Genomic DNA, 26519 nt, shown 5'->3' with positions numbered 1-26519 from the left:
TGTGCCTGTTGGTTTTTTTCATGCTGAATTAAGACAAGGGAAGTTTATGTAGGAAATCACTCAAAATAGATCCTAGTAGCGGCTGACCTCTTACCAATTCAGTTGAGGCAGGAGAGCTGGCCTTTGTGCAGGACAAAGGGACTGTGGGGGAGGGAAGCATTTTCTCTACCACTTAATACCTCGCTGGTATCAATGGATTAACAGACTACGTTGAAAGACATGGTTTTAAAAGTCCAGTTTAATAAAGAAGACTAAACAATTATCATGTCATTTGCAATAATAACCCAAAGGAAGAATAGATTATTATACCCATCTAAGCTTTGGATGAGCTCCAGGAGGCAGTCCCAGAATCTACCAGAGGAATCCAACAGTGCCTTGATCCCAAGTTGTTCTTTTTTCTACACAATCCAACCTGAGCCGCTGCACTGGTCTTCAGTGGATTTATTTACAAAACACAAGTACTCTTTCCTTTGAAAGGGCACAACATTCTTCACACATTCACTGTAAGACAGTGACATCCAAAAATAATAGATGCTCTCTCTTGTGGCTTTTTTAAAGCTTAAGCCTAGTTATTCTCTGTGCCATAAGGCAGGAGGAGAAAAAAAAAACCTTCTCACAAGAAGTGCATGAGGGTTATCTACTTTCCTTCAGGGACAGAAATGCTTCATCCACTCTTAGCTGCCTCATCTTACTATTGGCATGAAAAGAAGTCCACTTTTCTCAAAGAGCACCAAGTCTGCTTTGCTTGGTTAACCTGCTGTACCACAGCAGCCTTTCCACAAAGGGGTGCTGACAAATATTGAAGACAGTTCAGACTGAATTTAAATAAAGTGGATGTTATACCAAGGAGCCCATGGAGCCATGGCTTTGACTTGAAGAAACATGTTGGAGGGAGGAAGTCAGAAGACCAAAGGACTCCAAGGCTTCCCTCCATAAGTTGAGAGGACCGTCTCTCTTTAAGGCCTGCAGAACACCTGCTGAGAGGAAGGGCCTGAGTTACTCGCATCTTGCTTTCTTGTTTTTCTTTTTCTCCGATTTTGCTACTGCATCATGAGCTTTCCGTTTCTCTGCCAGCTTATTAGCCTGTAAGAGACAAATATATCAGGAGATGCTTCAAAAATGCCTCTCGACACATACAAGATGCACTCTTGCTTGTACAGCAACCCTCTTTAACAGGACATTCCCTGCCAGAACATCCAGTTCTGCCAATGGCTGGTTCAGCAAGTTGGCAGTTGCATGTTACCCAATGCGCAACTTGGCAGTTTTCTTTGCCTGAAAGTTTTGCATTTTCAAGATTAACAGCAGGAGAGATCACAAGCCTAGTAAAGCAGCAAACAGCCTGTAACTGTACCTCTCGGATCTTTCGCTTCTTCCCAAACATGATCTTCTGGTAGAGATATTTTTCACGTTTCTTCATCATCATAATAGCCAAGCGTTTCTCTTCACTCAGCTGCTCCTGCACCAACCGCTGCTTGTCCTCTTTCAGGACTTTGCCGGCCGTCACTTTCACAGGGAGATTCTAGGAAAGAATAAGGCCATGAACTCAAATTGAGTGGAGGCTTAACAGCAAGAAAAGAGAGAACCAGCTACATTCTGAAGACAAGTGGAAGTCTAAAAACTTTCAGATGGTGAAAACCATCAAAATATCTCCCGAACTTACCATACTCTGCAAGTTTTTATGAAGATAAACCAAAGAAGATTTAGGAATGGTAGACAGAGTGCTATGCATGTTAAAGGCAATATACTCATAATCTGTTTCAACAAATGTGCAAAATAATGACTTCCTTTGGGTATGTGTTGAATTAGATTTTGTTACGTATGTTTTTGTGCACTCAGGGACATTTTAAGGAGTCCTCCATTGGTAACTGATTGCCCTGTACTAAAGGCATGGCAGGTGCAAGGAATGAATTTCACTGATCCTAGAAAGGGCTCTTCCCCAGTTAGTAGAGCCTTGGAAAGGAGGGAGGTGGAGAAATAGGAGCCAAGGAAGAGGAGAACCACAAGAAACAGAAGTCTAACAAGGAAGGGAGAGTGCTCCAGAGGATTAAGGGAAATAGGAAGAATGAGGAAGGAATCAGACAATAAAGCAAACTGAGAGAGCAAAGAGAAGTAAGTGCAAGTGAACAGATGCTGCTGATGGCTTAAGTTTACATGTTGCTCTGAAACAGCCCACTAAAACCTTGAGCTGAAGTGTAGTACCTTGCCCTGAGACCTCTGGGCTTCCATCTTTTTCAGTTGGCTCTCATCATCTTCATCAGAATCTTCCTCCACCTCAGAGCCTTCTGTTGCATCTTCCTCCTCCTCCTCCTCCTCCCTCTCTTCTTCTACAGCAAGGAACCAAGCTGAGTTACCATTCAGAAGCACAACATTCACCCTCCTCTGACAAGAATATAATCACATTGGATTCCACTGCTCATTTCAAGGCTTGATAAGAGCGCAGAGTCCACAGAACGCCAAGGTACCTGGTTCCTCGCCTCTCTGCAGAGCAAGTAGTTTAATCTTCTCTGGAGGGATGTAGTCCCCATCTTTCTCAGCAACAAATGGCGAGAGGTGCGGAGGGAGCAGCACACCAACAAAATAGTCTGCCACTGGAAGGCACAGCCTGGCATTGACCGAGTCGAAGACCCACTGCGGCTGGACATAATACCTGGGGTGGACAGGAAATTGTCAAATGAGAGCCAAACTGGACAGACACAGCAAAAAAGGTGTTTCATTGGATGTGCCTGTTCGACATTTCCAACAATGGTGCAATCTTCTTCCTGCTCTCAGTTAAGAGACCAAGTGAGATGGATGCACATACTGTGTTGGAAGTGAAAGATCACACCAACTAAACAGCTTCCACAGACTTCCATGACCCACGGTCTCCCAGTAGTGTCACAGCAACCAGGGCCTTCAGGATATGCAGCAATTCTCCAATGAAAAGCATTCTGTTATCATCCCATGGTATTCCTCCTGAGCAGCACTCACCTTCCAATGACCTGTTTTTCAATATTAGGCCGGTCAACTATTTGGTGAGTGATGGCTGGATCTGTCACATCGAATGTGGCACCAATGCAAACAGACTTGTCCCATGACACTTTGCCCCCAAAGCACCTGCCAAAAGAAAGACACCTTCATCAGGCAACCAGAAATAATAGGCAGGTAGCAGGCTTTGATACCGCAAAGGAGGCACAAGTCTGTTCTGCCATTGAGTTCCCAATGTACCATGCATCTGACGAAGAGAACTTGATTCTCGAAAGCTTATGCTACAATAAAACTGGTTAGTCTTAAAGGTGCTACTGGACTCTTTTTGATTTTGCTACTACAGACTAACACGGCTAACTCCTCTGGATCTTTGACTATGGGATGGCTGATTACTCAGCTTTTGTTCTGGACCCTCTTTTTGATTCTACCCTAATTCAAAACATAGGGATATTGGCAAGCCTGTCTATGCTGCATCCTAATACCTTAACTCTTACACACAGAAAGCAAAAGATCAAAAGCAAAATGCTGATAGCACGCTCTGCTACTGCTTGCTGTTTGAAGGAGAGAGGGAGGGAGGGGGAGAGAGAGAGAAGGGACAAAGAACAATGCAGAGCTTTGAACCTGACACTTTCATAATGGGAAATGCCCTTGATTCTCAGATCTCACTAGGTGCGGCTGTGCTCCCCAACCATCAGGGAGCCAGATCATGTAGCCATTTTAAGTAATGCTTCTTAAGTTCTACACCAGCCAAGAACATACAACTTGCTTATAAAACATGGAGTTTCATGGGCCATCTCTGTGTTCTCTCATTCATGAATATTTCCTGCCTCCCTCCAGGAGAACTGAGAACAAGCCAAACATTTTCCCACAGTTAACAAAAAAGTTTCTTGTTTGGTGTCAAATATCTCAAAATCTGAACATGTAGACCTAAGACTGAACAACTTCCTCAGTATCTGCATCAGACAAGTCCTCTCCAGATACTGAAGAGGACTTTGACTCTTGAAAGCTTATAGCCTGAAAATCTTGTTGGTCTCTAAGGTGCATGGGACTTAAATCCTGCTGTTCTACTGCAGACCAACATGGCTACCCACCTGAGCCTTGAAGAAGCTCCGATGGCACAAATCAAAGTCCCTGCAGATGAATCTTCTATCTTCTCCCTCAAATTAAGTTTGACAATTGCTTTCTCACTTTCTAGAAGGAGTTTGCACCTCCCAACCATCATTAGGCAGTATAACTCAAGGAAAACAAAAAAGAACCCCTACATACAAACCTAATAACGAAAGCCAATGGTTCCCGGGGCACCTCTCTGTTCAGAAAGAAGCGCAACCCCTCAAAGAGCTTCTTCTGCTTCTCCAGAGCCTCCTGCTCCTTTTGCCGAGCCTCCTCTTGCTCTGTGCTTTCCTGAGGAAAGAGACTCTGAGACCTCCAGGCCACGTTTCCATGACAACCCCATTCCACAAAAAAGCTACCATCCCAATCAGATGGGCCTTTGGTTCTCTCCATCCCCTCATAACCAATAAGAGCAGTGACTCAAGCCACTCACCATCTTGTTCCTCTCCTTGTGAACCCCTCCTCCCAAACCAGAAGAAGAGTCTTCATTGCAAGAAAAAGGACACAATCCCCTCCCCTCCCTGGAGTACTTACACCCTCCACAGGGAAATCATCCACTTCTGCCTCATCCTCTGGATTTGGAGCAACCACTCGAGCCAGGCTGGCACTAAGAGCTGAGAGTTTCTAAAGAGGAAAGACAATTGAGCCATAGAAATCTTCATAACCAGAACATACAGGTGATTCAGAAGCAGAGATACTTGTTGCACCAATGCCATGGTACAGAACAAGGGGATGGGGCAGGGCAATTATGGATCAGAATCTGAAGCCACGTAACAGCAACACAGGCCACTTAGCCAAATTCCAGCAGTTATTCTGACACCACTGGCCCTCTCACCTCCATGTAGCTTTCAGAATCCAAGGCATACGGCTCCCCTTCCTCTGGCTTTAGCTCAACTGCAGCTTGGCCTTCAATCTAAAAAACAGACAGATGCATGGCTCAGCATTCCTCAGCATTAAATAAGTAAACATGCCACTAGCACAAAGTCCTTCATGGAGATTTCACTATGAGACATCTGTCTGCTGGCGTAACTTTTCCCTTGGCAGGCTACATCTTGCAAGCAAGGCCAAGGATCCCACCAAAACAACAGAGGATTCTGGCAACTTTAACAAGAAAACTCCAACTGTATTTCCAGAGGAATATTTCCTTAAGCATGAATCCTTTCTGCAAATGTAAGGCATCATCTTTAAAAACTAGGCATTAAAGAATCTTCTCGAGGGCCCTTGGTTCTCTCCATCCCTCCTGAGGGAAATGTAAAGATACCACTACCCACTCATTTGACTTTTGATGGAGACAAGAGACACAGCAGGAATCCTGAACACACCATCAAGGCCACATCTCTTCCATACCACAATGCTTTATTTAAAGCTGGGCCCTATCTCCTAAGGAGAAAGCAGAGAGACTCAGAATGGGTTTTACAGCACCCTGACTCACAATGCCTCCCTACCACCACCTAGCATCCATGGCTCCACAAAAGGGGGCTAGTAGCTCTTCAGGGCCACCCTGCTCCCCAAACTCAATTTCCTTGTTTCTTCTTTACTTCCTACTGCAGCCCCATTTCCTTGCAGCTGGGCTCCCTTTAGCTCTCCAGCAGTTGAAGTCATCACCATACCAAGTTACATCATTGGTTTACCTAGCCAAGACTGCAGTCTTATGCACTATTCCCTGGAAGTAAGCTCCACTAAATATAGTAGGCCTTATTTTCAAGTAAATGCATATAGGGATTATGCTATATTGCATGGCAGTGGCTTTTCTGGGTCGTTGGAAGAGAAAGGCCTTTTCCAAGACCTGCAACTGGAGATTGAAGCTGGGACCTTTAACATGCAAAGCTGGTGCGCTCTGCCCTCAGCCACAGACTCTTTCTGGAGGTCATCCAGTTTTCTCTCCAGTTCCTCTGTGGACTGCTCTTTCCTGCAACCACATAGCAGTGGGCTGCTATGGTGGGGGGTTCCCACCCTTCTGTCAGTGCTGTTGATCAACGCTGCAACTGATCCACACTGAAGTCCCCACACCACCACTTCCCTTGAAAGCTGGCTGTGTTTATGTGTAATTCATAGGACTGCACTCACCTTTGGTGGGTAGTGCAGGTTGAGGGACTGGTAGAGGCGAAAGTTGACAAAGCCAAGGAGAGTGGTATAGAACTCAGTGAAAGTGGCCATCACCCTGTAATCCACATCTGTTGGGTGCTGAAAGAAGACAGGGAAGTCAACTGGGCAAGCATACAGAGACCACAATACAAAGACCTTTTTTGAAAAAATCATGTCCTAGTTCTTTCTCCACAGTTAAAATCCAACATTCATCTTCTCATTTGAGGCACATGTACACAGTGGGGGCACACAGACAGCTAAACCTAACTTCCTTACACAGAAGCAGTCTGTCTCTCTCGGAATATCAGATGCTGAAGTCAAACAGGGAAAAGACACTACTACAATGCATCTTCCTCAGCACTGCTGGAAACTGAATACTATATTAGACAGACCCTTTGCCTGATCAAACAGAGCTCAGATTCTTATGGATTAATACCAACAATCTCAAATTCAGCTTCACCTGAACAACAGCATTTGTGCAAACAGAAGAATGTAAATTTGAAACCTTTGAAAATATTACTAATCCCAAGCCACAGTCACAAATTCAGCTAACTGAATTGTTTAAAAATATTATTAATAATATTATTAAAAATATTATTTATTTTATTTCATTTATACCCCATTTTTCTCTCCAGTGGGGATGCAGAGTGGCTTACATTGCTTTCCTCTCCTCCATTTTATCTTAACTTTGTGAGGTAGGTTAGGCTGAAAGTATGTGACTGCTTCAAGGTAACCCCGCAAGCTTCCATGGCAGAGTGGGGATTCAAACCAGAGGCTCTGAGATCTGAATCAGATACTATACTGTACTAGTTCTCATAACAAATATTCAGACTTCCTGGGAAATGGAGCTCAGCAATCAGGACTGTGTGCATCCTGGGGCAAAAAAATTTAAAGCTCTACGCTCAGGCAATGAAAATTCTGCACCAAGGAGGGCTGACCTGCATAAATTATGCAACTTTGGTGAATTTATTCTGCAATTTGTTATTTTCCATCATTTATGCTGGTTATCATTATCAAGAAAGGCAAGGAGCTTGTATGGAGAACTGAATCCCCATTCCTCAATCTAATTCACTCCTCTGTTGAATGAGCTTTCAACCAGAACTGTTCACAGCCTTCATGCATATTTATGCAACCAGAACAACTAGAAATTCCCCCCTCCTCAGAAAACGATGTTCTTAGGAGAGGGAATTCTGCATCCAATTCCACATTCTGTACTCTTTTGGAATTAACTGTAGTGTACGCAGCTGTGCCAGCAATCCAGAAGGAAAATGATCCTTTACTGAAGGCTTTTAGCTTCAATCCTGCTAGAAGTACTACTTCCAACTGTCGTATTCAGCTTTTATTTTCCACAAGCCTATATACCTGGAAACATGACACTGGAATGTCTGCATATCATCCTGCTGAAAAATCTGATTTCCATATTTAACATCTCTTGGTTCAAAGTCTGGAGGTGATATATCAAATCTTGCCATGGAAAAGAAAAGTTAGTCTTACGAGTAAGACTGCAAAAGTTAACAGCATGCTCATTTTCACTGAGCCCAAAAGAAAAATAAATCATCAACTTGCTTCTGATTCACAAAAGCTCATGTCCCTGGTCATATGGTGGCAATTATGACCTCCTGCAACCAGGCAAGTGGCTACTTACCAGCCTGGTTTTATAGGTTAATGCTACTGTTCAAACTGTAAACTGCTCTGAGGTTTCATATAAATAGGAAAAACAGGAAATTAACTATACTACTTGGAGTATCTGTGTCCAGCCCCTCAAGGGCTTCCAGCAATGGAACTGAACACTTGGGGAAAAACTTCCACCTTCATATTTTGAAGTTAATGATTTTCAACTCAAGAGATTCTGAGCCGGTACAGCCAGGCACAGAGGACAAGAAATGGCACACACAGATCACATGGGGTGTTGGGCATCCAGCCAATTCCTCCTAGTTCTACTCAGACCCCCCCAGATGCTAAAGGCAAAGTCAAGAGCTGCCGTTAAAAATTCAATGAAAGTTTCTCTTCTATAGTCAGAATTATAAAGCAACGTTGCCCACCTGTTTCAAGATTCTTCTTCAGGGGAATGTTTTTTAGGCAGACACATCTAACTTCTCCTTACACTGAAAAAGAAAAGGCTCAGGCCCAGTTTAAACACAGTGCTGGCAAGGTGAGAGAACTCATCCTTGTGACTCTACACAGGAATAGCACTGTGCTTCAACTGGGCTGCTACCCATGCAAACCAACTGTGTGTGCTTAACTTTGCATGACTGAGCTTCACATCCTGTGCAGTTGTTGTGCTGGCATGCCTGTCTTTTTATAATTAGCAACATTTCTCCAGGAACATACCTTGAAACGTGCCTGGAATTTTACCTCCTAACCACAACAAGGAATTTAACACTGAACTTTTAACAGCACCTTTTAGCTTTGTCTGTTTCTCTAATGTTTTGTATGTGCCACCCACTTCCTTTGGTTCCATTCAGGCAGACAATACAAGATGGACATGAGCCAAGACACATTCAGGGCATCAATGAGTAACAGGGCCGGAAGCTAACTGCAGTAGCTGCAATTAGTTTCTGGGGGAAAGAGCAGGGCAGTGAAAACACTAAACACCTTAGGGAGAGAAAGAGAGCAGCTCACTAAAAAAGGGACAACGTTGTACCAAAACACAAATGACATAGTACCAAAAAATAGACAGGATTTTTTTGGCCTGGGAGGTGATGGAGAGAAGTAACCAGATGGTTCCCTGTAGTACCAGACTGTATCTCTGACAGAAAAGACCTTCTCATTCACTGGCGCCCAGAACAGAGTTGCATTACCATAGTGAACTATTCATTCAAATTACTCAGGCCTTGTTTTTTCAAGTAGTCAATGATTTTCAAACTGAGAGAACGTTGACTGGTACAGCTAGACATCAAGGAAAAGTTATGTGGAGCATCCAGAACCACTATAGTAAGAGGTCTTTGCCCAAAACAACATGTTGGTCTTCACCATATCCTGCAGTTCTACTAAGATTCAGTGTGGCTTCAGAAATCATAGAATCATAGAGTTGGAAGGGACCTCAAGGGTCATCAAGTCCAACCTTTGGGAGCATCAAAACACGTCCTGTTCTCCAGTTATTGACAAAGAACCGTCTCATGCTGGGTACGACTGAAATGCTTTCTGACAAGTACTGTTAGCTCTAGGTTGGAAAACACCTGGAGGTTTTGGGGGTGCAGCCTGGGTAGGGAGCTCAGCAGGGTATAATGTCATTGAGTTCACCCTCCAAATCAGTCATTTTCTCCAGGGGAACAGATCTGGACATCAGTTATAATTCCAGGATATTTCCAGGCCTTGCATGGAGGTTAGTAACCCTATGTCTGACTCTTGGACTCTGACTACTTGCTCTTTCCCTGCTTCCATATCTATCTTATGTTTTCTACACACCTCAAAGTGTTCTATCGAAATACTACTCTTAGTCTGCTACAGTGCATCTCAAAAGTAACATTTTTGCCAGAACTTTGGAGACCAAAGGACAGAGGAAACACACATGCATACTGTGGGATTCTCTAAACTCTAGGAGTATTTTGCAAAGCATTTCTATTGTTATTGCCTATATTGCACAATTAGCATGAAGTTTACACTGCTGGTCCATCTCCTTCTGCCAAGGACCAGATTCCACCACTAAGTTCAAAAGGACATCACAGTGAGTGCAGAACCTACTCTTTAAGCCCCGCCCCCCATCCAAGCATGTGGTAATTAGCAATGTACTTGGATAAAAGGTATTTCTTTCATTTGTACGTGTTGAATGCAACACAAGAATTATTCAATGTGTGCACACAAAATCAAATGCACAGTACATGCATTCACTGTAACATGTGAACAGGTTTTTTTGTTGGTCGGCTTTATTACATATGCCTTTCAACCTTCTTTGAGGGAAGAGCAAATCAATGCCTTTATTTAATGTATAGATAAATGCTCAAGTTTGCTACATCTTTTCTTGGAGTAGATCCACCAGAAAAGTATATATATAATCCAGCGCTACCATATATTCCATGGTCTCTCAGCTTAAATGTCACCACAGCTAGTTTTTTCAAAATACAGATCAAAGCTTTGATTACAGGTGACTGGCAAGATTCGGGACTCATTAAACAGGTTCACACTAGCTTTGTTAATTCTGGTCAGAATGTGAGAAGTGCCAGCAGCATTCTGATTCAGCACATGCCCTTCACACAACCCTTGCTAGCTTTCATTTTCAGGGAGAAATGCTACAGGAAAATCTTGCCGGTAATAACCTGGCCACTACTCACATTGTGGGCAAAGGCATAAGGTGCTATCCACGTGACAAGCTGCCCCATCACTTCAGCCTGGTAATAGATTCCTTTGATGGACAGGAAAACCTGGCAAGAAAACACAGAGAAAGATCTCAGCAAGAAGTGCAACTGAGTGATCAACTGAGGAATCCCAGCAGTCGTACAGTCAGATCTCAACTATCTGCAAGTAAGAAATGATCAGCTGCTTCTCCTCTGTTACATCATCTTATAGAAACATTAATAAAACAAAAATAAGCCATGGCCTTCTGTTAATATAATCACCATGTTTACAAAACGAAAGAGGCTTCTTAAAGAGAGAGTAACTGTTCTCAAACGCCCTACCACAAGCTCTCTCCAAGATCAATATACTTTCATAAACTTGTTCTAGGTTTTTACTCATTAAACTATTTAATATAAAGTGCTCTGTGCTCTTATTGTGCAATACAAACAAGTTAATAAATATCACATTTCAGTATAGTTTACAGTAATACAGGTCAGACGACCTTCGCAGGCATCTGGATCGAGGCGGGTCAGCGCTGCTTGTGTTACTTGATCTCACAGCAGCGTTTGACACGGTTGACTATGATTTGTTGGCCAGCCGCCTTGCCGACGTGGGGATTAGGGGGACAGCCTTACAGTGGCTGGTCTCCTTTCTCCAGGGTCGGGGACAGAGGGTGGCGCTCGGGGGAGATCTATCGCCCCGTCACCCTTTGGTGTGCGGGGTTCCCCAAGGGGCGATACTCTCCCTGATGTTATTTAACATCTATATGCGCCCCCTCACCCAGTTGGTGCGGAGGTTTGGGCTGGGTTGTCATCAATACGCGGATGACACCCAACTTTTTCTGTTGATGGACGGCCGGCCAGACACGGCCCCAGACAATCTGGCCAGAGCTTTGGAGGCTGTGACGGCATGGTTGAAACAGAGCAGGCTGAAATTGAACCCAGTGAAGACGGAGGTCCTGCAGCTGGGACGGGGGCTGCCAGATGTTGGGATCTAGCTCCCTGCCCTGGATGGGACACCACTGGCAACTTTGCCAGTGGTAAAGAGTCTGGGTGTGCTCCTGGATGCCTCCCTATCGATGGAGGCCCAGGTCACGGCGGTTGCCAAGTCTGCATTTTTCCATCTTCGTCAGATCAGGCAACTTGCCCCCTGACACCCCAGGACCTGGCTACAGGGATCCATGCAACGGTCACCTCCAGGCTAGATTACTGTAACTCACTCTACGCTGGGCTACCCCTGGGCCTGATCCGGAAACTACAACTGGTCCAGAATGCGGCGGCACGGGTCCTGACTGGTATACCTTACCAGTCACACATCACACCTGTCCTGCGCCAGCTGCACTGGCTTCCGGTTGAATTCTGAATCAGGTTCAAAGTGTTGGTTCTTACCTTTAAAGCCCTGAGTGGGTTGGGACCGGCATATCTTCAGGACTGCCTCTCCCTGTACGTTCCCCGGAGATCGCTTCGATCAGCGAATAAATATTTACTTGTGGTCCTCGGCCCTAAGGAAGCCCGCCTCGCTTCAACCAGGGCCAGGGCCTTTTCAGTCCTGGCCCCAGCCTGGTGGAACGCTCTGTCAATGGAAACCCAGGCCCAGCGGGACATATTATCGTTCCGCCAGGCCTGTAAGACAGAGCTGTTCCGCCAGGCGTTCAGTGATTGAAGGGGGCGGTGCCATGTCGGCCTCCCACCTTTGGGGTGGGGGAGGGTTCTCCCCACCACTGCACCTTGTTAATTTGTTTTATTATTTGTATATTGATTTTAGTTTTTGTTTTTATTGATTTTAACTGTTCACCGCCCAGAACCCCTGGGGATGGGCAGTATATAAATTGAAAAAATAAATAAAAATAAATAAATAAATAATAGTTGCAACCAATTCACAAAGTTATAATCTTCTTATATATGTCACTTGTCACAATAACATTCAAATAAATATGCAACCATAAACATGTAAGTAATATCAATTTCTAAGAAGTCCAGTAATTCTTTCAAAGTGCAGTCTTTTGAACTACAGTTCTCTTCAATATGGTGCTTCTAGTTTCAAACAGTTCCAACACACATTTTGCTGATTGCACTCGCCCGTGATTTCCTTCTCTTGAGGGTTGCTGGATTAAACAAACTGAGCTTCGTTGCTCTAAATTTCCTCTTCCAGCCCTCTCTCTCCACGGGGGGGGGGGGGATGCAAAATCTGCCTGACAAACTGCTAGCTGTTTGGTCTGTTTCGCCTGCGCCTGCATGCAGGCTTTTTCAAGGGCAATTAAAGTAGAGAGTTCACATTCTCTAATGACCGGACAAATTGTCTTCCTTTTCAAAAGGTTGCTACTGCCACACCATGGACATATTTTAAAAAGCTGCAGCTCCAGAATGACAGCACATACAAAACACAGGGTCAATTACAGCGACAGCATTTCAAGTTTTAGAGGATTTGTTTTGGAGGGTCTAATTTTAAAAACTCATTTGTATTTCGAGAATTATTTTAGCAGTGAGGCATGACTGTTAATAGGGAACAAAATTAATTTTTTTACAGATCATCTTTCCTTCTAATGATTAGTGGTAGCTTCACATGTTCATTCCCTAGCATCTTTAGTTAAATTTGGATATGCACACATGCATGTTCATATCTGGCTTAGAACAAGTTTCTGCCACGACAAGTTGGTTATGAAGTGTCATAAGATTCTCTGCTGGGTGCAAAACACTACCCAAAGAGCACAGGTCTCTGCCTGAGACCCTGGAGAACTACTGCCAATCAGTGCAGGAAACACCTCTTCAATACAGCAAGAGAAGTTGCTGCCAGAAAACAGGTGGCTGCTTTGATAAATCACTTAGATTCAGAGATGTCTATGAACAACTACTATTCGCAACAGCATCCAACTACTAGATGCTGGAACAAAAAGAGGCTCCCCTACCCAACCAACACAAAAAGGAGGCAGGGGCATGGATATACTCTCTAACCACAATAAATAATGGTGTGTATATATACAACCAGTTTGGTGTAGTGGTTAAGAGCACGGGACTCTAATCTGGAGAGCCAGGTTTGATTCCCCACTCCTCCACGAAGCCAGCTGGGTGACCTTGGGCGAGTCACAGTTCTCTGGAGCTCTCTCAGCCCCACCCACCTCACAGGGTGATTGTTGTAGGGTAATAATAACACTTTGTAAACCGCTCTGAGTGGGCATTAAGTTGTCCTGAAGGGCGGTATATAAATCGAATGTTGTTGTTATTGTTATTATTATTATACACCACACACCCTTAACTGATTTATGAGACCAGAATGGGAGCATAGTAAACGTAATCAACTTCAGTTATAGGAGATAGCATATCCATGAGCCCCTATCTGGAAAGGTGTTAAGCAGTTTTAATTTTCCTGCGGAGCTTATTTACCTGCATTTCAGAATGCACTGCAGTCTTATCAACTGAAAGAATTCTGAATTCACTTCTCAGAATATTAGCCAACATGGCTTTTTTCTTATGATACAAGACTGTGGTATATTTTAACTATGATTGGTTTGTGAAATGAGGATTTGGTTCTGAGACAACCATTAAAACCCTGGTTTCACTGCATTTGCTTTTTCCATTGCCTTCCCTATGCAGACTCAGTTGTTATCCCAGCATGCACTGTAATACAGGCAATGCTGGGAAACTAGCCAAGATTCTGGCAGGATGTCAATATCCATGCCTCACGTGAAACCATGTTTAAGACTGACTTTGGTTAATAAGCCAGCTTCAGACCATGGTTTCGCATACAGTGGTCAAACGCAGCTAGTGAAGAGACTTGCACTCAATCACATGAACATACTTAGTTTAATTAAACCATGGTTCCATTTAATAGCTAAACAGAGACTATAGAGATATCTGGCTAAAAGGATTATCTATATTTTTAGAAGGATTGTTCATGAAGTTTTGTGAATATCAGATTAATGGTAATGAGAACAAATACCTACTGTGCATTTTGTAACACTCTGTTGAGGCACACTGGGCAGGGCCATCTCTTTTGTGTCCTGTTCATGACCTCTCTGGAAACCTGGTTGGCTGCTGTTGACTAGATGATCCTTGGGTCTCATCCAAGTAGAGCCCCTATGGTCTTGAGAGACCACTGCTCTGACTCGGTGTAAGGCAGCTTCCTAAGCTCATATGAAGTTACGCATTCCGGAGAGGTAGGCATGATAGCCTGTTGCAGCCAAAACACCATAGTCTTGCGGCATCTTAAAGACTTACGTTTATTGTGGGAGAAGCTTTTCAGTGCCAGAGCCTAGTCTGCCATACAATCAGTCTGCCAATTCTATTCCCCCCCCCCCGCAACAAAAACAGGAGTAGAAGAGTTGTAAACAAAGGAAAACAAGACCCTCCCCCCAAGCAACCCAAAATCTAGGCTTATTACTTTACACTGCAGAGTGGATATGAAAACAAGATCCAGTCACAGCAGAAAATTATCCATTCATAGTGGGTGGAGATTATTTTTAAGAGTGAATTGTAGTAACCCCATTATACTCTGAAAATATACATTTGCATACACGCATATCCAAATCTGGCTTATAACAATTTTCTGCCAAGACAAGTTGGTTATGAAGTACCATCTCTGCTGGGTGCAAAACACTACCCAAAGAGTGCTTAATTAAGAGGTATTTTAGTACTCTCACACCTGCATTTAATGCCAGTGTGCTGAACAAAGTGCAGGCTCAACAGAACAACCTTCTCTAAGGCCAAGAGCATCTCAGCCTTTTCCTTCTGACCTTGCGCAGAGCACGTGAGGCAATGACGTAGTTGAGGAACTCCACGGTGAGTCGGCGGCAAAGCTGGATTGTCTGAACATGACACTTGCCAGTGCGCGGGAAAGTTGCAAAGAGGAAGCACATGGAGAGGGCATCATCCAGGTCCCGCACGGCATCAATGAAAGTGGGGTATCTGCAGCCAGCACAGGGAATGAGAAAGGAAGAATTGTTTACACAGATGTCTTTGAAGTGATTAGCTTTTTTACAATTGCTTTCAGGTCACATCCACAAGAGTACAGTTAAGTTAAAAGGCTTCTCGACTAGTACTGTCCACAAGAACTGTGAGCAATTTTTATAGATCCTGGGTGCCTATAAATGGTGATCTGAGCAAAAAGGAACAAAACTTCTTCAGGCTGTCTTCAGTTTTCCCTCCCAACCAGATCTTCCTGTTCCCTGTTGATGTATGGGAACTGGTAGAAAAACAATAGAAGGTTTAGGACTGGATGGGCATAGTTAAGTGGTCTTCAGTCTTCCTCTTCCTGCTCTCTCCCCACCATCAGGCCCATCTGTAATCTTGCTTGTAGAAAACTAATGCATTTATACATTTCATAGACATGCAAAACCATGCAAATGTATGTGCTAAGTAATATGATGCATTTTAGGGCATTACAACTGTAAAATAAATTTTGGCTTGACAATCAGTATCACACATATTTTAATTCTTCCTAAAAGTTGTTCTTTTCCCTCTCAAAGGCTTCAAAATATATCATGTCTATTCAAGTGCTGTGGAACCAAAAGGAAAGGTGAGGTATAAATAGGTTAATAAACCAATTAATAATAATAAAGTTCAAGGCCACCAGTCTTCTGTCTGTCACCTTAGCCTCTAGACCCCAAAATGACTGTTCCACAAAGTTCTTTGGGCGCCTTCCATCCCTCACCTTTCCTTGACAATGTGGTCCAGCCTGTAGCCAGGTTTGTTGTCTTTCAGTCGCTCCACAGTGTTCCATTCACTTTTGCCATAAGCCTTGCGCAACTTGCGGACAAACACCTTGGAAGAGACAAAAGTTTCAGAAGGACCACATTTTGTGGTTTCTCACCACACAGTTCATATCACAGCCAACTGTCCTCCAACATTCTACAAGCCCCATTCAAGAATGAAGCATCTGATCCATCATAGGGGCACAGTAGCAGATGCATCTGACGAAGAGAACTGTGGTTCTCAAAAGCTTAAGCTACAGTAAAGTTGGTTAGTCTTAAAGGTGCTACTGGACTCTTTACTATTTTGCTACTGCAGACTAACACGGCTAACTCCTCTGGATCTATGATCACAGTAGCTGAAGTCAACACCGGAAATGCTAAATAAACCAAGCAAGATTCAATAGATATAATATTCAAACAATGTAACATGACTCATTAGCACCTTACAAGGCACAAATGACATCTGCACTCAAACAACTGTCATTAAGATACGGGGGGAAAATCAACACCATGGATGTTGGCTGAGAGACCGCAGTACCGGGATGACACAGAAATGCCCCTCCCCTGGCCTGCTAAAGTGGCAGAATGCAGCAAAAGAGTAAGTACTTCTGATCAGCCATTGAATTATAATACCTTATATTCCCGGAACTTGCTAACAATGGGTTCATGAAGAAGAAATTTGATGTCTTTGAGGAGGTAGAAAGTCCGGGCCGCTGTGGAGCCTTTGTTCACTTTCTTCTTGTGTTTGGGCTCATGGGGGTAAATCCCTTTCAGGATGCACAATCGCCTGCAAGAGACAAAGATGTCAGACAGGACCTCATCAGCTTGCCTCCACACCAAAATTACAGGCAACTGGAAGCTCAAACCGCAGGAGAAAGCAGAGTGTGAGGCCCCGCCCCGCCAGCCGCGTCCTCCCCTCGTCCTGCCGTCCTCTGGGCTACCACCAGGGGGAGGTTGAGGGAGCTCCCTCTGCCTCAGACTTGGTAGGGGCAGTGGTTTGGGCACCAGCATCTGCCTCCTACCTGCTGCCTTGGAAATCTCTCGCACTCTCTCTGACCAACCTTCCAACCAGCCTTCTCCTCCCCGGCATCATCGGGAGCTTCCCTCTTATAGTCCCTCCTGGTTCTGCCCCCTGTCTCTCCACCAATCCCCTTCCCCGAATCACCCCTCCCCGGTCCCGACACCTCTCCATCACCCCCTCCGCCCCTGCTGTTGCCTCTGTGCTCGTTTCTCCCCTCTCCCACCCTTCACCAATCCCCAGTGGCCCTTCAGACTGAGGAGCCCTCCCAGGACCCGTCCAGCCAACCCAGCGCGGGGACGGCTCGCTGGGCGTTCCTCCCCTCATCTGTCCTGGCAGAGCCCTCCCCCTGCCGGCGTTCGGCCGCGCCCGTCCCTGGGATGTGGCCCGGGGCGGCCGCGGCGGCGGCCGTGCTGTTCTTTCCCCGCGGCTGCCTCCCTCCTCCCACCCTGTCGCCGTCGCCGCGCCGGGCGGCCGGCCTGGTTTCGGCCTCCCCCTCGCCGCGAGCCTCGGTGGCGGCACCCGTGGCAGCAGGCCCGGCGGCGGCGGCGGCGGCAGGCCCAGCTGCTCCGGCGGCAGCCGCGGCGTTGGCAGGCCTGGTTGTTCCGGCGGCGGCGGCGGCCGTAGGCCCTGCTGCTCCGGCGGCCGTGGCAGGCTCGGCGTTGGTGCGCCGGGGAAGCTCGAGGCGCCCGTCGTCTCCGGGCCCGCGGCCGCGGGCCCTTGGGTAAGCGGGGGTGCTTGGCGGGGGCCGGGAGGCTGGCAACGGGCTCTCTGAGGGTCCGTCGGCTCGGGGGGAGGGCCCAGTCCGGGGTGGGCGAGGCCCACTCCGGACACACACACCCCTGGGGTCCGGCGCTTCCTGGTCTGCCTGCTGTTCCGGGATCCGTGACATGTAATCCGCATTGGCATGGAGTCGACCTGGCCGGTGCCGCAGCTGGAAGCTGAAAGGGAGCAGAGAGAGGTACCATCTGAGAACCCGTGGGTTGTGGTCCTTCATGCGGGCCATCCACAGCAGGGGGGCGTGGTCCGTGACCAGGGTAAAGTGGTTGTTGGTCAGGTAGAACTGGAGTGCGCCTACTGCCCACTTCACCGCCAGGGCCTCCTTCTCGACGGTAGCGTACTTGACCTCCGCGGGTTGCAGCTTCCGGCTGATAAACAACACGGGGTGTTCCTGGTCGTCGACCTCCTGGGATAGGACCGCCCCCAGCCCAACATCGGAGGCGTCTGTCTGAACGAGGAAGGGTCGCTCAAAGTCCGGGTTCCGTAGCACGGGGGCCCCGGACAGGGCTCCGCGTAAAGCTTCGAAGGCTTGGAGCCGGTCGGGGTTCCAGCGAATAGTGGCAGGCTGGTCCTTACGCAGGCAGTCGGACAGGGGGCTGGCTCGGCTGGCGAAGTGGGGTATGAACTTACTGTAGTAGCCCACCAGCCCTAGGAAGCGTCGCATCTGGCGTTTCGTTCGAGGGCGAGGGCTCTGCTCCAGCGTGGTGACCTTATCGGGCACGGGTCGTAGAACCCCGTGGCCCACTTGGAACCCCAGGTATGTGAGCTCCTGGAACCCAATCCGGCTTTTGCGGGGGTTGACTCGCAGGCCGGCCCCGGCCAATGCCGCCAGGACCATGTTCAGGTGCTGCAGGTGCGATGGCCAGTCTGGACTAAAGATGATGATATCATCTATGTAGGCTCGGGCGAACCCTTGGCAATGGGCCAGCACGTGATCCACGAGGCGCTGGAAGGTGGCGGCGGCCCCATGCAGGCCGAAGGGCATGACTTTGAACTGGAACAAGCCGTGGGGGGTCGCAAAGGCCGTCTTCTCCCGGTCCTCAGCTGCCATGGGTATCTGCCAGTACCCCTTCGTGAGGTCCAGAGCCGACAGGTAACGGGCCGTTCCCAGTTGATCGATCAGCACGTCGGCCCGGGGCATGGGGTAGGCATCAAAGGTGGCAATGGCGTTGACTTGCCGGTAGTTCACGCAGAAGCGGACGGAGCCATCCGGCTTCCCCACCAACACAATGGGGCTCCGCCACGCGCTGCTGGAGGGCTCAATCACGTCGAGGCGGAGCATGTCCTCTACTTCCTTGGCCACGATCTCCCACCGTTTTAAAGGCAGTGGTCTCCAGGGGGCTCGTGCCACCTGGAATGTTCGAGCCCTGGCCCCCCAATCGTAGTAGGCCTTCTGGGACCGCTGGGCCTCGCGGAGGTGTTCACAAGCGGCGGCCCGACACGCCTCGAGACGGGTCTGGAGGTCCCGGACGTACTCGGGGGCGGGACGCCCCTCGGGGGAGGCCACCGGGGCCCACTGCTCCTCCACCAGCCCCAGGATGCCCCGGGGCCGCCGCCCGTATAGGAGCTCGAAGGGGGCGTAGCCGGTGGAGGCCTGGGGGGTCTCGCGGACCGCAAAGAGTAAGGGATCTATGTACAAGTCCCACTGTTGGGGGCGGTCGTGGGCCAGCTTGTGGATCATTGCCTTCAGGGTCTGGTTGAACCTCTCTACCAGCCCGTCAGTCTGCGGGTGGTAGATGCTGGTGAAGATCTGTCGGACATGTAGTGTTCGGCACAGGTGTCTGGTGAGCTGGGCCGTGAAGGGTTTTCCGCAGTCCGACAGCAACTCCCGGGGCAACCCCACTTGGGCGAAGAACCGTAGCAACACCTGGGCGACCCCTGGGGCCTTCATGTCCCGGAGGGGTATGGCCTCGGGGTACCGGGTGGCATAGTCCATCAGGACCAGGATATAACGGGCTCCTCGCGGGGTCCGGGGCAGGGGACCGACGAAGTCCATAGCAATCCTGGCGAAGGGTTCCTCAATGATGGGCAGCGGGGCCAGTGGGGCCCGGGCTGGCCGGCGGGTGGCTTGTCGCTGGCAAAGCGGGCAGGCCTGGCAGTAGCGCTTGACCTCCTTGGTTAGCCCTGGCCAGAAGAAGTGGGCTTCGATCCGGGCCGCCGTAGCTCGGGCGCCCTGATGGCCCCCCCACGGATGGTCGTGGGCAGCCCGGAGGACCTCCGGGTGGTGGGCGGCCGGAACCAACAGCTGGGACACTTCACCCTGGCTTCCTTTGACTAGGCGGTACCAACGCCCCCCTGCACGGACGACCCGCGGTAGTCGCCCTGCCCGGCGGGGGTCGAGGACCCAACCCTCACTTACTGCGGTCATCCGGCGTAGGCCCTCCAGTGAGGGATCTTCTGCTTGATCGGTGGCGAACCGGGGCTCTGCTCCCCATCCCTGGCGGAGTTGGGCTGGGGCGTCCCCGGCTCCGCTCCCCCCCAGGCGCTCCGCGTCGTCTTCCTCACCCTCTCCGACCAGGACCTCTCCAGCTTCCTCCCGGTCGGGGGGGAGGGCCGTCTTCATGGCGGGACGGAAGTGGGGGGAGTCCCTCCCCAGCAAGACCGGGTAGGGTAGGGCCTGCACCCGGGCCAAGGGCGTCTCGCACGTCTGCCCACGGTACGTCACGGGAGCCAGGACAACCGGGCACTCTTCCACGTGATTGTGAACGCAGGCGATGACGGCCTGGCGGACCACCGGCAGGTCCGGGGGCAGCAGGTGGGAGCGGATCATTGACACGGAGCTCCCGCTGTCGAGGAGTGCCGTCAACCTCCTCCCCATCACCGAAACCAGGACGAGCATGGGAGGGGGCCGGGGGGCCCAACTCGTCGCGGGCAGGGCCGTGTCCCAGCCCAGGTCGCACTCCATCAGGGGGCATTCCCTCTTCCAGTGCCCCCGTTGCCCGCACGTGAAGCACGGTCCTTTGTCTCCTGTCTCCCGGGCGGGGCCGCTGGGTTTGGCTGCAGTGGGGGTGACGGGTGGCGGAAGGGCTAGCCGGGGCCCGGTTGGGGGTCCTCCGGTCATCCGGCCCAGGTGGCCGGGAGCAGGCGGCCGAGGGCCTGGTCGGGCTCGCCCTCCCTTTTCGCCTGCGTTGCGGCTCCCTTCGCCACCGAGGCGAGGGTCCTGCTTCGCGGGCTCCCGGGACTCCACGGCCATCACGTTTTCCCACAACGTGGTGGCTTCTTTCAGGGTGGCGGGCTTGTTGTAGGCCACCCAGTTCCGGGCCCGAGCGGGGATCACCTGCAGTAACTGCTCGAGCACCACCTGGTCGGCTATCCTCCGGCCCTCGTCCGTGGTGGGCTTCAGCCAGCGGTAGGCTGCGTCTTGGAGACTGGCCACAAGGGTGCGGGGATGGTCTGCTTTTTGGAAGGCGATGGACCGGAACTTCTGCCGGTAAGTCTCCGGCGTGACCTCGTAGCGGTCCAATATCGCCGCCTTCAGCCTCGCATAGTCGGCACTTTCGGCTTTGGGAAGGGCCTTCAGGGCGGCTTGCGCCTCCCCCGTAAGATAAGGTCCAATGATGTAGGCCCACTGGGCCGGGGCCCACCCCACCGCCTCTGCTGTCCGCTCAAAGGCCTCCAGGAAGGCGTCCACGTCGTCCTCCGGGCCCAGCTTGGCGAGGTGGAACGGCGGCCGGGAGGCGGGCCCGGCCCCGCCCCCGGCTCCAGGGCCGGCGCCGGCCAGTGCTTGTTGGAGGTCTCGGATGAGAGCCGCCTGAGCATCTTGCTGTTGGCGAGCCAGGGCAGCCTGCGCGTCCAGTTGCTGCTGAGCCACCTCCTTCAGCAGCTGCCCCTGGTGCTCCGTTAGCCACTGGCCAAACTGCGCGAGATCCATCGTGGAGCTGGCGGCCTCGGCGGGGGCCTCCGCACTCGCACTCGCTGGCTTTAGCACTGCTGGGCGTAGGAGGGGCCGGGAGCTGCTCCAACCGGCTGGGGTGGGGAGGTGCGGGCACGGGGGCCTCATGGGGCTGCTAGTGCCTGCATTCTCCACCAGTTTGTGAGGCCCCGCCCCGCCGGCCGCGTCCTCCCCTCGTCCTGCCGTCCTCTGGGCTACCACCAGGGGGAGGTTGAGGGAGCTCCCTCTGCCTCAGACTTGGTAGGGGCAGTGGTTTGGGCACCAGCGTCTGCCTCCTACCTGCTGCCTTGGAAATCTCTCGCACTCTCTCTGACCAACCTTCCAACCAGCCTTCTCCTCCCCGGCATCATCGGGAGCTTCCCTCTTATAGTCCCTCCTGGTTCTGCCCCCTGTCTCTCCACCAATCCCCTTCCCCGAATCACCCCTCCCCGGTCCCGACACCTGGCTGCCTTCACCTAGTTGGGCTAGACACCTCTCCATCACCCCCTCCGCCCCTGCTGTTGCCTCTGTGCTCGTTTGTCCCCTCTCCCACCTTCACCAATCCCCAGTGGCCCTTCAGACTGAGGAGCCCTCCCAGGACCCGTCCAGCCAACCCAGCGCGGGGACGGCTCGCTGGGCGTTCCTCCCCTCATCTGTCCTGGCAGAGCCCTCCCCCTGCCGGCGTTCGGCCGCGCCCGTCCCTGGGATGTGGCCCGGGGCGGCCGCGGCGGCGGCCGTGCTGTTCTTTCCCCGCGGCTGCCTCCCTCCTCCCACCCTGTCGCCGTCGCCGCGCCGGCCGGCCGGCCTGGTTTCGGCCTCCCCCTCGCCGCGAGCCTCGGTGGCGGCGCCCGTGGCAGCAGGCCCGGCGGCGGCGGCAGGCCCGGCCGCTCCGGCGGCAGCCGCGGCGTTGGCAGGCCTGGTCGTTCTGGCGGCGGCGGCGAGCCCGGCCGCTCCAGCCGTAATGGCGGCCGTAGGCCCTGCTGCTCCGGCAGCCGCGGCAGGCTCGGCGTTGGTGCCCCGGGGAAGCTCGAGGCGCCCGTCGTCTCCGGGCCCGCGGCCGCGGGCCCTTGGGTAAGCGGGGGTGCTTGGCGGGGGCCGGGAGGCTGGCAACGGGCTCTCTGAGGGTCCGTCGGCTCGGGGGGGAGGGCCCAGTCCGGGGTGGGCGAGGCCCACTCCGGACACAGAGTTATTCATTTCTAAACCAGACTAAGTCAGCAGGTGCCTCAAAAGCCTGTACTGCTGGTAACACCCTCAAATCCATCCAGTACATTCAGTTCATAAGCACTGAAATAGACTCTATGAAATGTACCCTAGCTTCTTAAGCTGTTCAACTCAGGGGCCCCTTTCTAAACTTACTGCACTGTGTATGTCCCAACTGCAATGGTTTCTTCAGCAAGCAAATATACAGAATCCTTGTACTCAGCGTCACACCTGCAGTCCACTATAGAATGAGTAAGGTTCTGTAAAATGGGGCCTCATCCAACACAGGCATTGGAGAAAGGCATGTCTGGGAGGAACGAGAGAATCTGTCTGATAATGTATGGTTAATGCAGAAGACTCTTTTAAGTGGATAAACTCGCATGAGGGAGGGCGATTCTCCCCTGCAAATGCACACAGACACACGGTTGAGGGGAAGAAAGGCTTAAAAATAGCTGGGGAGAACATTTGCATGAGAGATTCGGCATATGCAGGAGTTCTCTCTCTCTCTCTCTCTCTCTCTCACACACACACACACACACACACACACACACACACACACACACACACACAGGGAATACAACATGGAGTGAAACCCCTGTTGCATACAATTTCAAGTGCTCTCCCTTTTAAAGCCACCCAGCCAGATGAATGAATCGGGGGTGGAGGGGAGTTGTAACAAGCAGAACCTCCCATATTTTCCCTGTCTCTCTGCAGGTCCCACACATGGTGTAGGCGTTTGGGTGTCTCAGAAAGTGCATCTGGTGCTCCAGAATGCTCTTCCTCTCTGGATCTTAACTTGCCCCCAGGACTAGGAAGCTAAATCTTTCCCCCTCTGCTATTTTCCCAAAACAAATCACAAACACACACACACAGCCATTACAGCCAGTTAACAGAAAAAGGCAGGTACAGTGTGAATGCCTGTCCCTTCCCTTACTGGCCCTGATGGTAGCAGGAGGTGGGTGGATTTGATCTCTTAGGGAAGCAACATGTGGATGGGTTGACATGTCCATCATGATTCTGATCCATACCGACTTCTCCAAAGCTGTTTTTAAAGTTTAAATTACATATCAGGATGTCTGACCACACATCCCTGATGTGTCTTGTTGTTTGCTCCTTAAAAGGCCCTGGTGAAAAAGATTTTATACAATCCCTTGACAGAATATCTTTGTTGCACCAGCCTATTCTTAAGGTGTGAAAAACTCCTTCACTTCCTGCAGTTTAAACAGATTTTTATTACCTCCCTAGAACAGACCTCAGGAGAAGTGACACACAAATATTCTAAGATCGTTTTGAGTGGGTAGCCATGTTGGTCTGTGGTAGAAGAGCAAGATTTGGGTCCAGTGGTAGTGTTAGTCACTGCACCCAAATCTTATAGATCTTCTAAATAATACTTCTCTGCAATAGAAGTCAGCTGGTCTCTGGAGCCAGCCCAAACATGGTTAAGCTGTCAAAGCTTCAGATCAGCCAAAGAGTTCAGATTGCAGCTTGTGACCTACTGTTGATTTTTGCCACATTTCTTCTCCTCAGCCTCTCTACTCTAGCTGCAAAACAGGAATAGCAACCCACCTCATAGGGTCCCTAGCAAAAACCAAACAGTAATGGTACAATACATGGCACATGAATTAATGTAGCTATTAAGGCTATTCCCTAATATTCCACAAACAAACTGAAATAGGGGCTACACAGATATAGAAGGCTTGGCCTTCAAATACTGGAATTACTGAAGGAGGCAGAAACTAAATTAACCCGTCACAGTGTGCTCCTTCTTCCCCTCGATGGTCTCAAGTCTATGAAAACAAGGAAAGAGCCAGTTAGGGGTGGTATGCACAGAACTCACTCTCCTCAGCCAACACTGGGTAACTCAGTTTCTGCTGACAAGGATCAGGTACCAGGGCTGCAATCTCTCCCTCTGAACACAGAGACACAGGGTATGTCTCCACTGTTAGTGAAGCATACAAAGCCACCAACCCCACTGACCCCTTAACTGCCTATGGGCATTTAACTGGTATATAATGCCAACATATTTTTTCCATACCTGAAATCTGCAAGGCTCAACTGCAATTTCTTCCGGGCTTTGTTTCTGGTGATGTAGTTGGTGGCAGAGCCCCGCTCATACTGGGGGGAAGGATGACAGGGATGACAGACAAAGAGAAAACCATTAGCAGTGGATGATTTCTTGAACAGAAGCCAAAGTTAATTAGTAGAAATCTGCAGCCTCATCACTGCAGAGACTTGGATGTTAGCTTAACACAATGAGATCCTGCACAGAAATAGAAGAGACACTGTTGTCCAGAGAAAAGGAAACAGGTTTATATGGGAAGGAGCTGATAGATCCCAGGGCACACCAGCAAATGTGTGCACACACACATCAAATATTACTTAGATCTGTAGATCAGTCAGGTAACCACCCTACAAAAAGTGACTAAAGCTCCATCTCTATAAATCATCTCCAAGTTCTCATTGAACCCCCTAATCATTTTCCTGTCCTAATGATTTCTTTCAATACAGGCAGTCCCCCTTCAATTATCCCTGCTCCTATACAGAGCCCCCAATACATATTGCACTAAAATTTCACAAAATCCAACCTCTCCCCAATTCTCATGTTCTCTGCTTTCTGGGGCTCATAAACTGATTATCAGAGACTCAACCAGCAAAAAACAGTAAACAAAATGGCCAAATCCTTAGTAGACAGATGACTAGAAGCACACAAAACTGAAGCAGCCACAATTTACACATAGCAAACCCCACAAGGCAACAAGATTTTCAGGGTATGAGCTTTTGAAAGTCAGAGCTCCTTTCTTTATATACGGGGGAAGTGGAGATCTCTGAGCCTTTATATCCCAGTCAGGAAGTGTGTGTGTGTGTGAAGCAAACAAGGGAGTCAGGATATAAATGTGTAATATTACAATACAGCTAGATGTCAATTCTTGCTCTAATCAAGCTGCACTGTATTAACACTGTACCTATACATCCCGACTCCCTTCTTTCCTTCACCCCTCCCATCTCCTGACTGGGATATTAAGGCTCAGGGATCTCCACTCCTCTCTGTATCTGAAGAAGAGGCTTTGACTCTCGAAAGCTAATACCCTTGATAAATCTTGTTGGTCTCTAAGGTGCCACTGGACTCAAATCCTGCTGTTCTACTGCAGAACACGGCTACCAACCTGAAATTAAACCCATGTACACTGAAAGCCTTAACCTCTTGAGGAAGACACATGCGAAACTATTTAAGAACCAATTCTTCTCCCTCACCTTCTTTTTCTCCAAGCCACCCATTACTCCTGAGGCAGGAACGTCTCCCCTCTCGACCTCGCTGCCAACACCCACGTGGTGACTCCAACAGGCTCCGCTCCCCGTTCCAAGGCCCCCGCTCGGAGGTGTTCAAAAAATCGCCCGATCAGACACCTCATATTTATTGACCTAAGCGGCCCCGATAAGGTCGAAAGGGAAGGGGGGAAAAGTTACTACATTTTCGATCGCACTATGGTGAGCCTCTCTAAGGAAAGAACCCAGAGGCGTTCTCTGAGAAC

The 26519-nt window shown here is 49.5% G+C and overlaps 1 protein-coding gene across 2 annotated transcripts; it reads right to left on the bottom strand.

The window, feature by feature from the left end:
• Positions 1 to 220: 220 nt before the first annotated feature.
• Positions 221 to 26515, bottom strand: PES1 (pescadillo ribosomal biogenesis factor 1). 2 transcript variants are annotated; one of them, XM_054996775.1, is made up of 15 exons: positions 26242 to 26515; positions 25025 to 25104; positions 16754 to 16907; positions 16081 to 16190; positions 15164 to 15335; positions 10431 to 10520; positions 6142 to 6258; positions 4910 to 4987; positions 4609 to 4698; positions 4235 to 4365; positions 2968 to 3093; positions 2463 to 2647; positions 2200 to 2321; positions 1352 to 1519; positions 221 to 1083 (listed from the first exon to the last, which is right to left on the bottom strand). In XM_054996775.1, exons 1-15 carry the CDS (start codon positions 26263 to 26265, stop codon positions 997 to 999), a joined length of 1734 nt encoding a protein of 577 aa, XP_054852750.1. In that variant the 5' UTR covers positions 26266 to 26515; the 3' UTR covers positions 221 to 996. The 2 variants fall into 2 exon arrangements, with proteins under 2 accessions (XP_054852750.1, XP_054852749.1); XM_054996774.1 differs by having other exon boundaries at positions 2200 to 2324; positions 26242 to 26378.
• Positions 26516 to 26519: the final 4 nt, after the last annotated feature.

This window comes from Eublepharis macularius, chromosome 13, assembly GCF_028583425.1.
Source record: "Eublepharis macularius isolate TG4126 chromosome 13, MPM_Emac_v1.0, whole genome shotgun sequence".
Lineage (NCBI taxonomy): Eukaryota > Metazoa > Chordata > Lepidosauria > Squamata > Eublepharidae > Eublepharis > Eublepharis macularius.
Note: the sequence above shows the minus strand (reverse complement) of the source record. Positions and strands in the feature narration are given on the sequence as shown.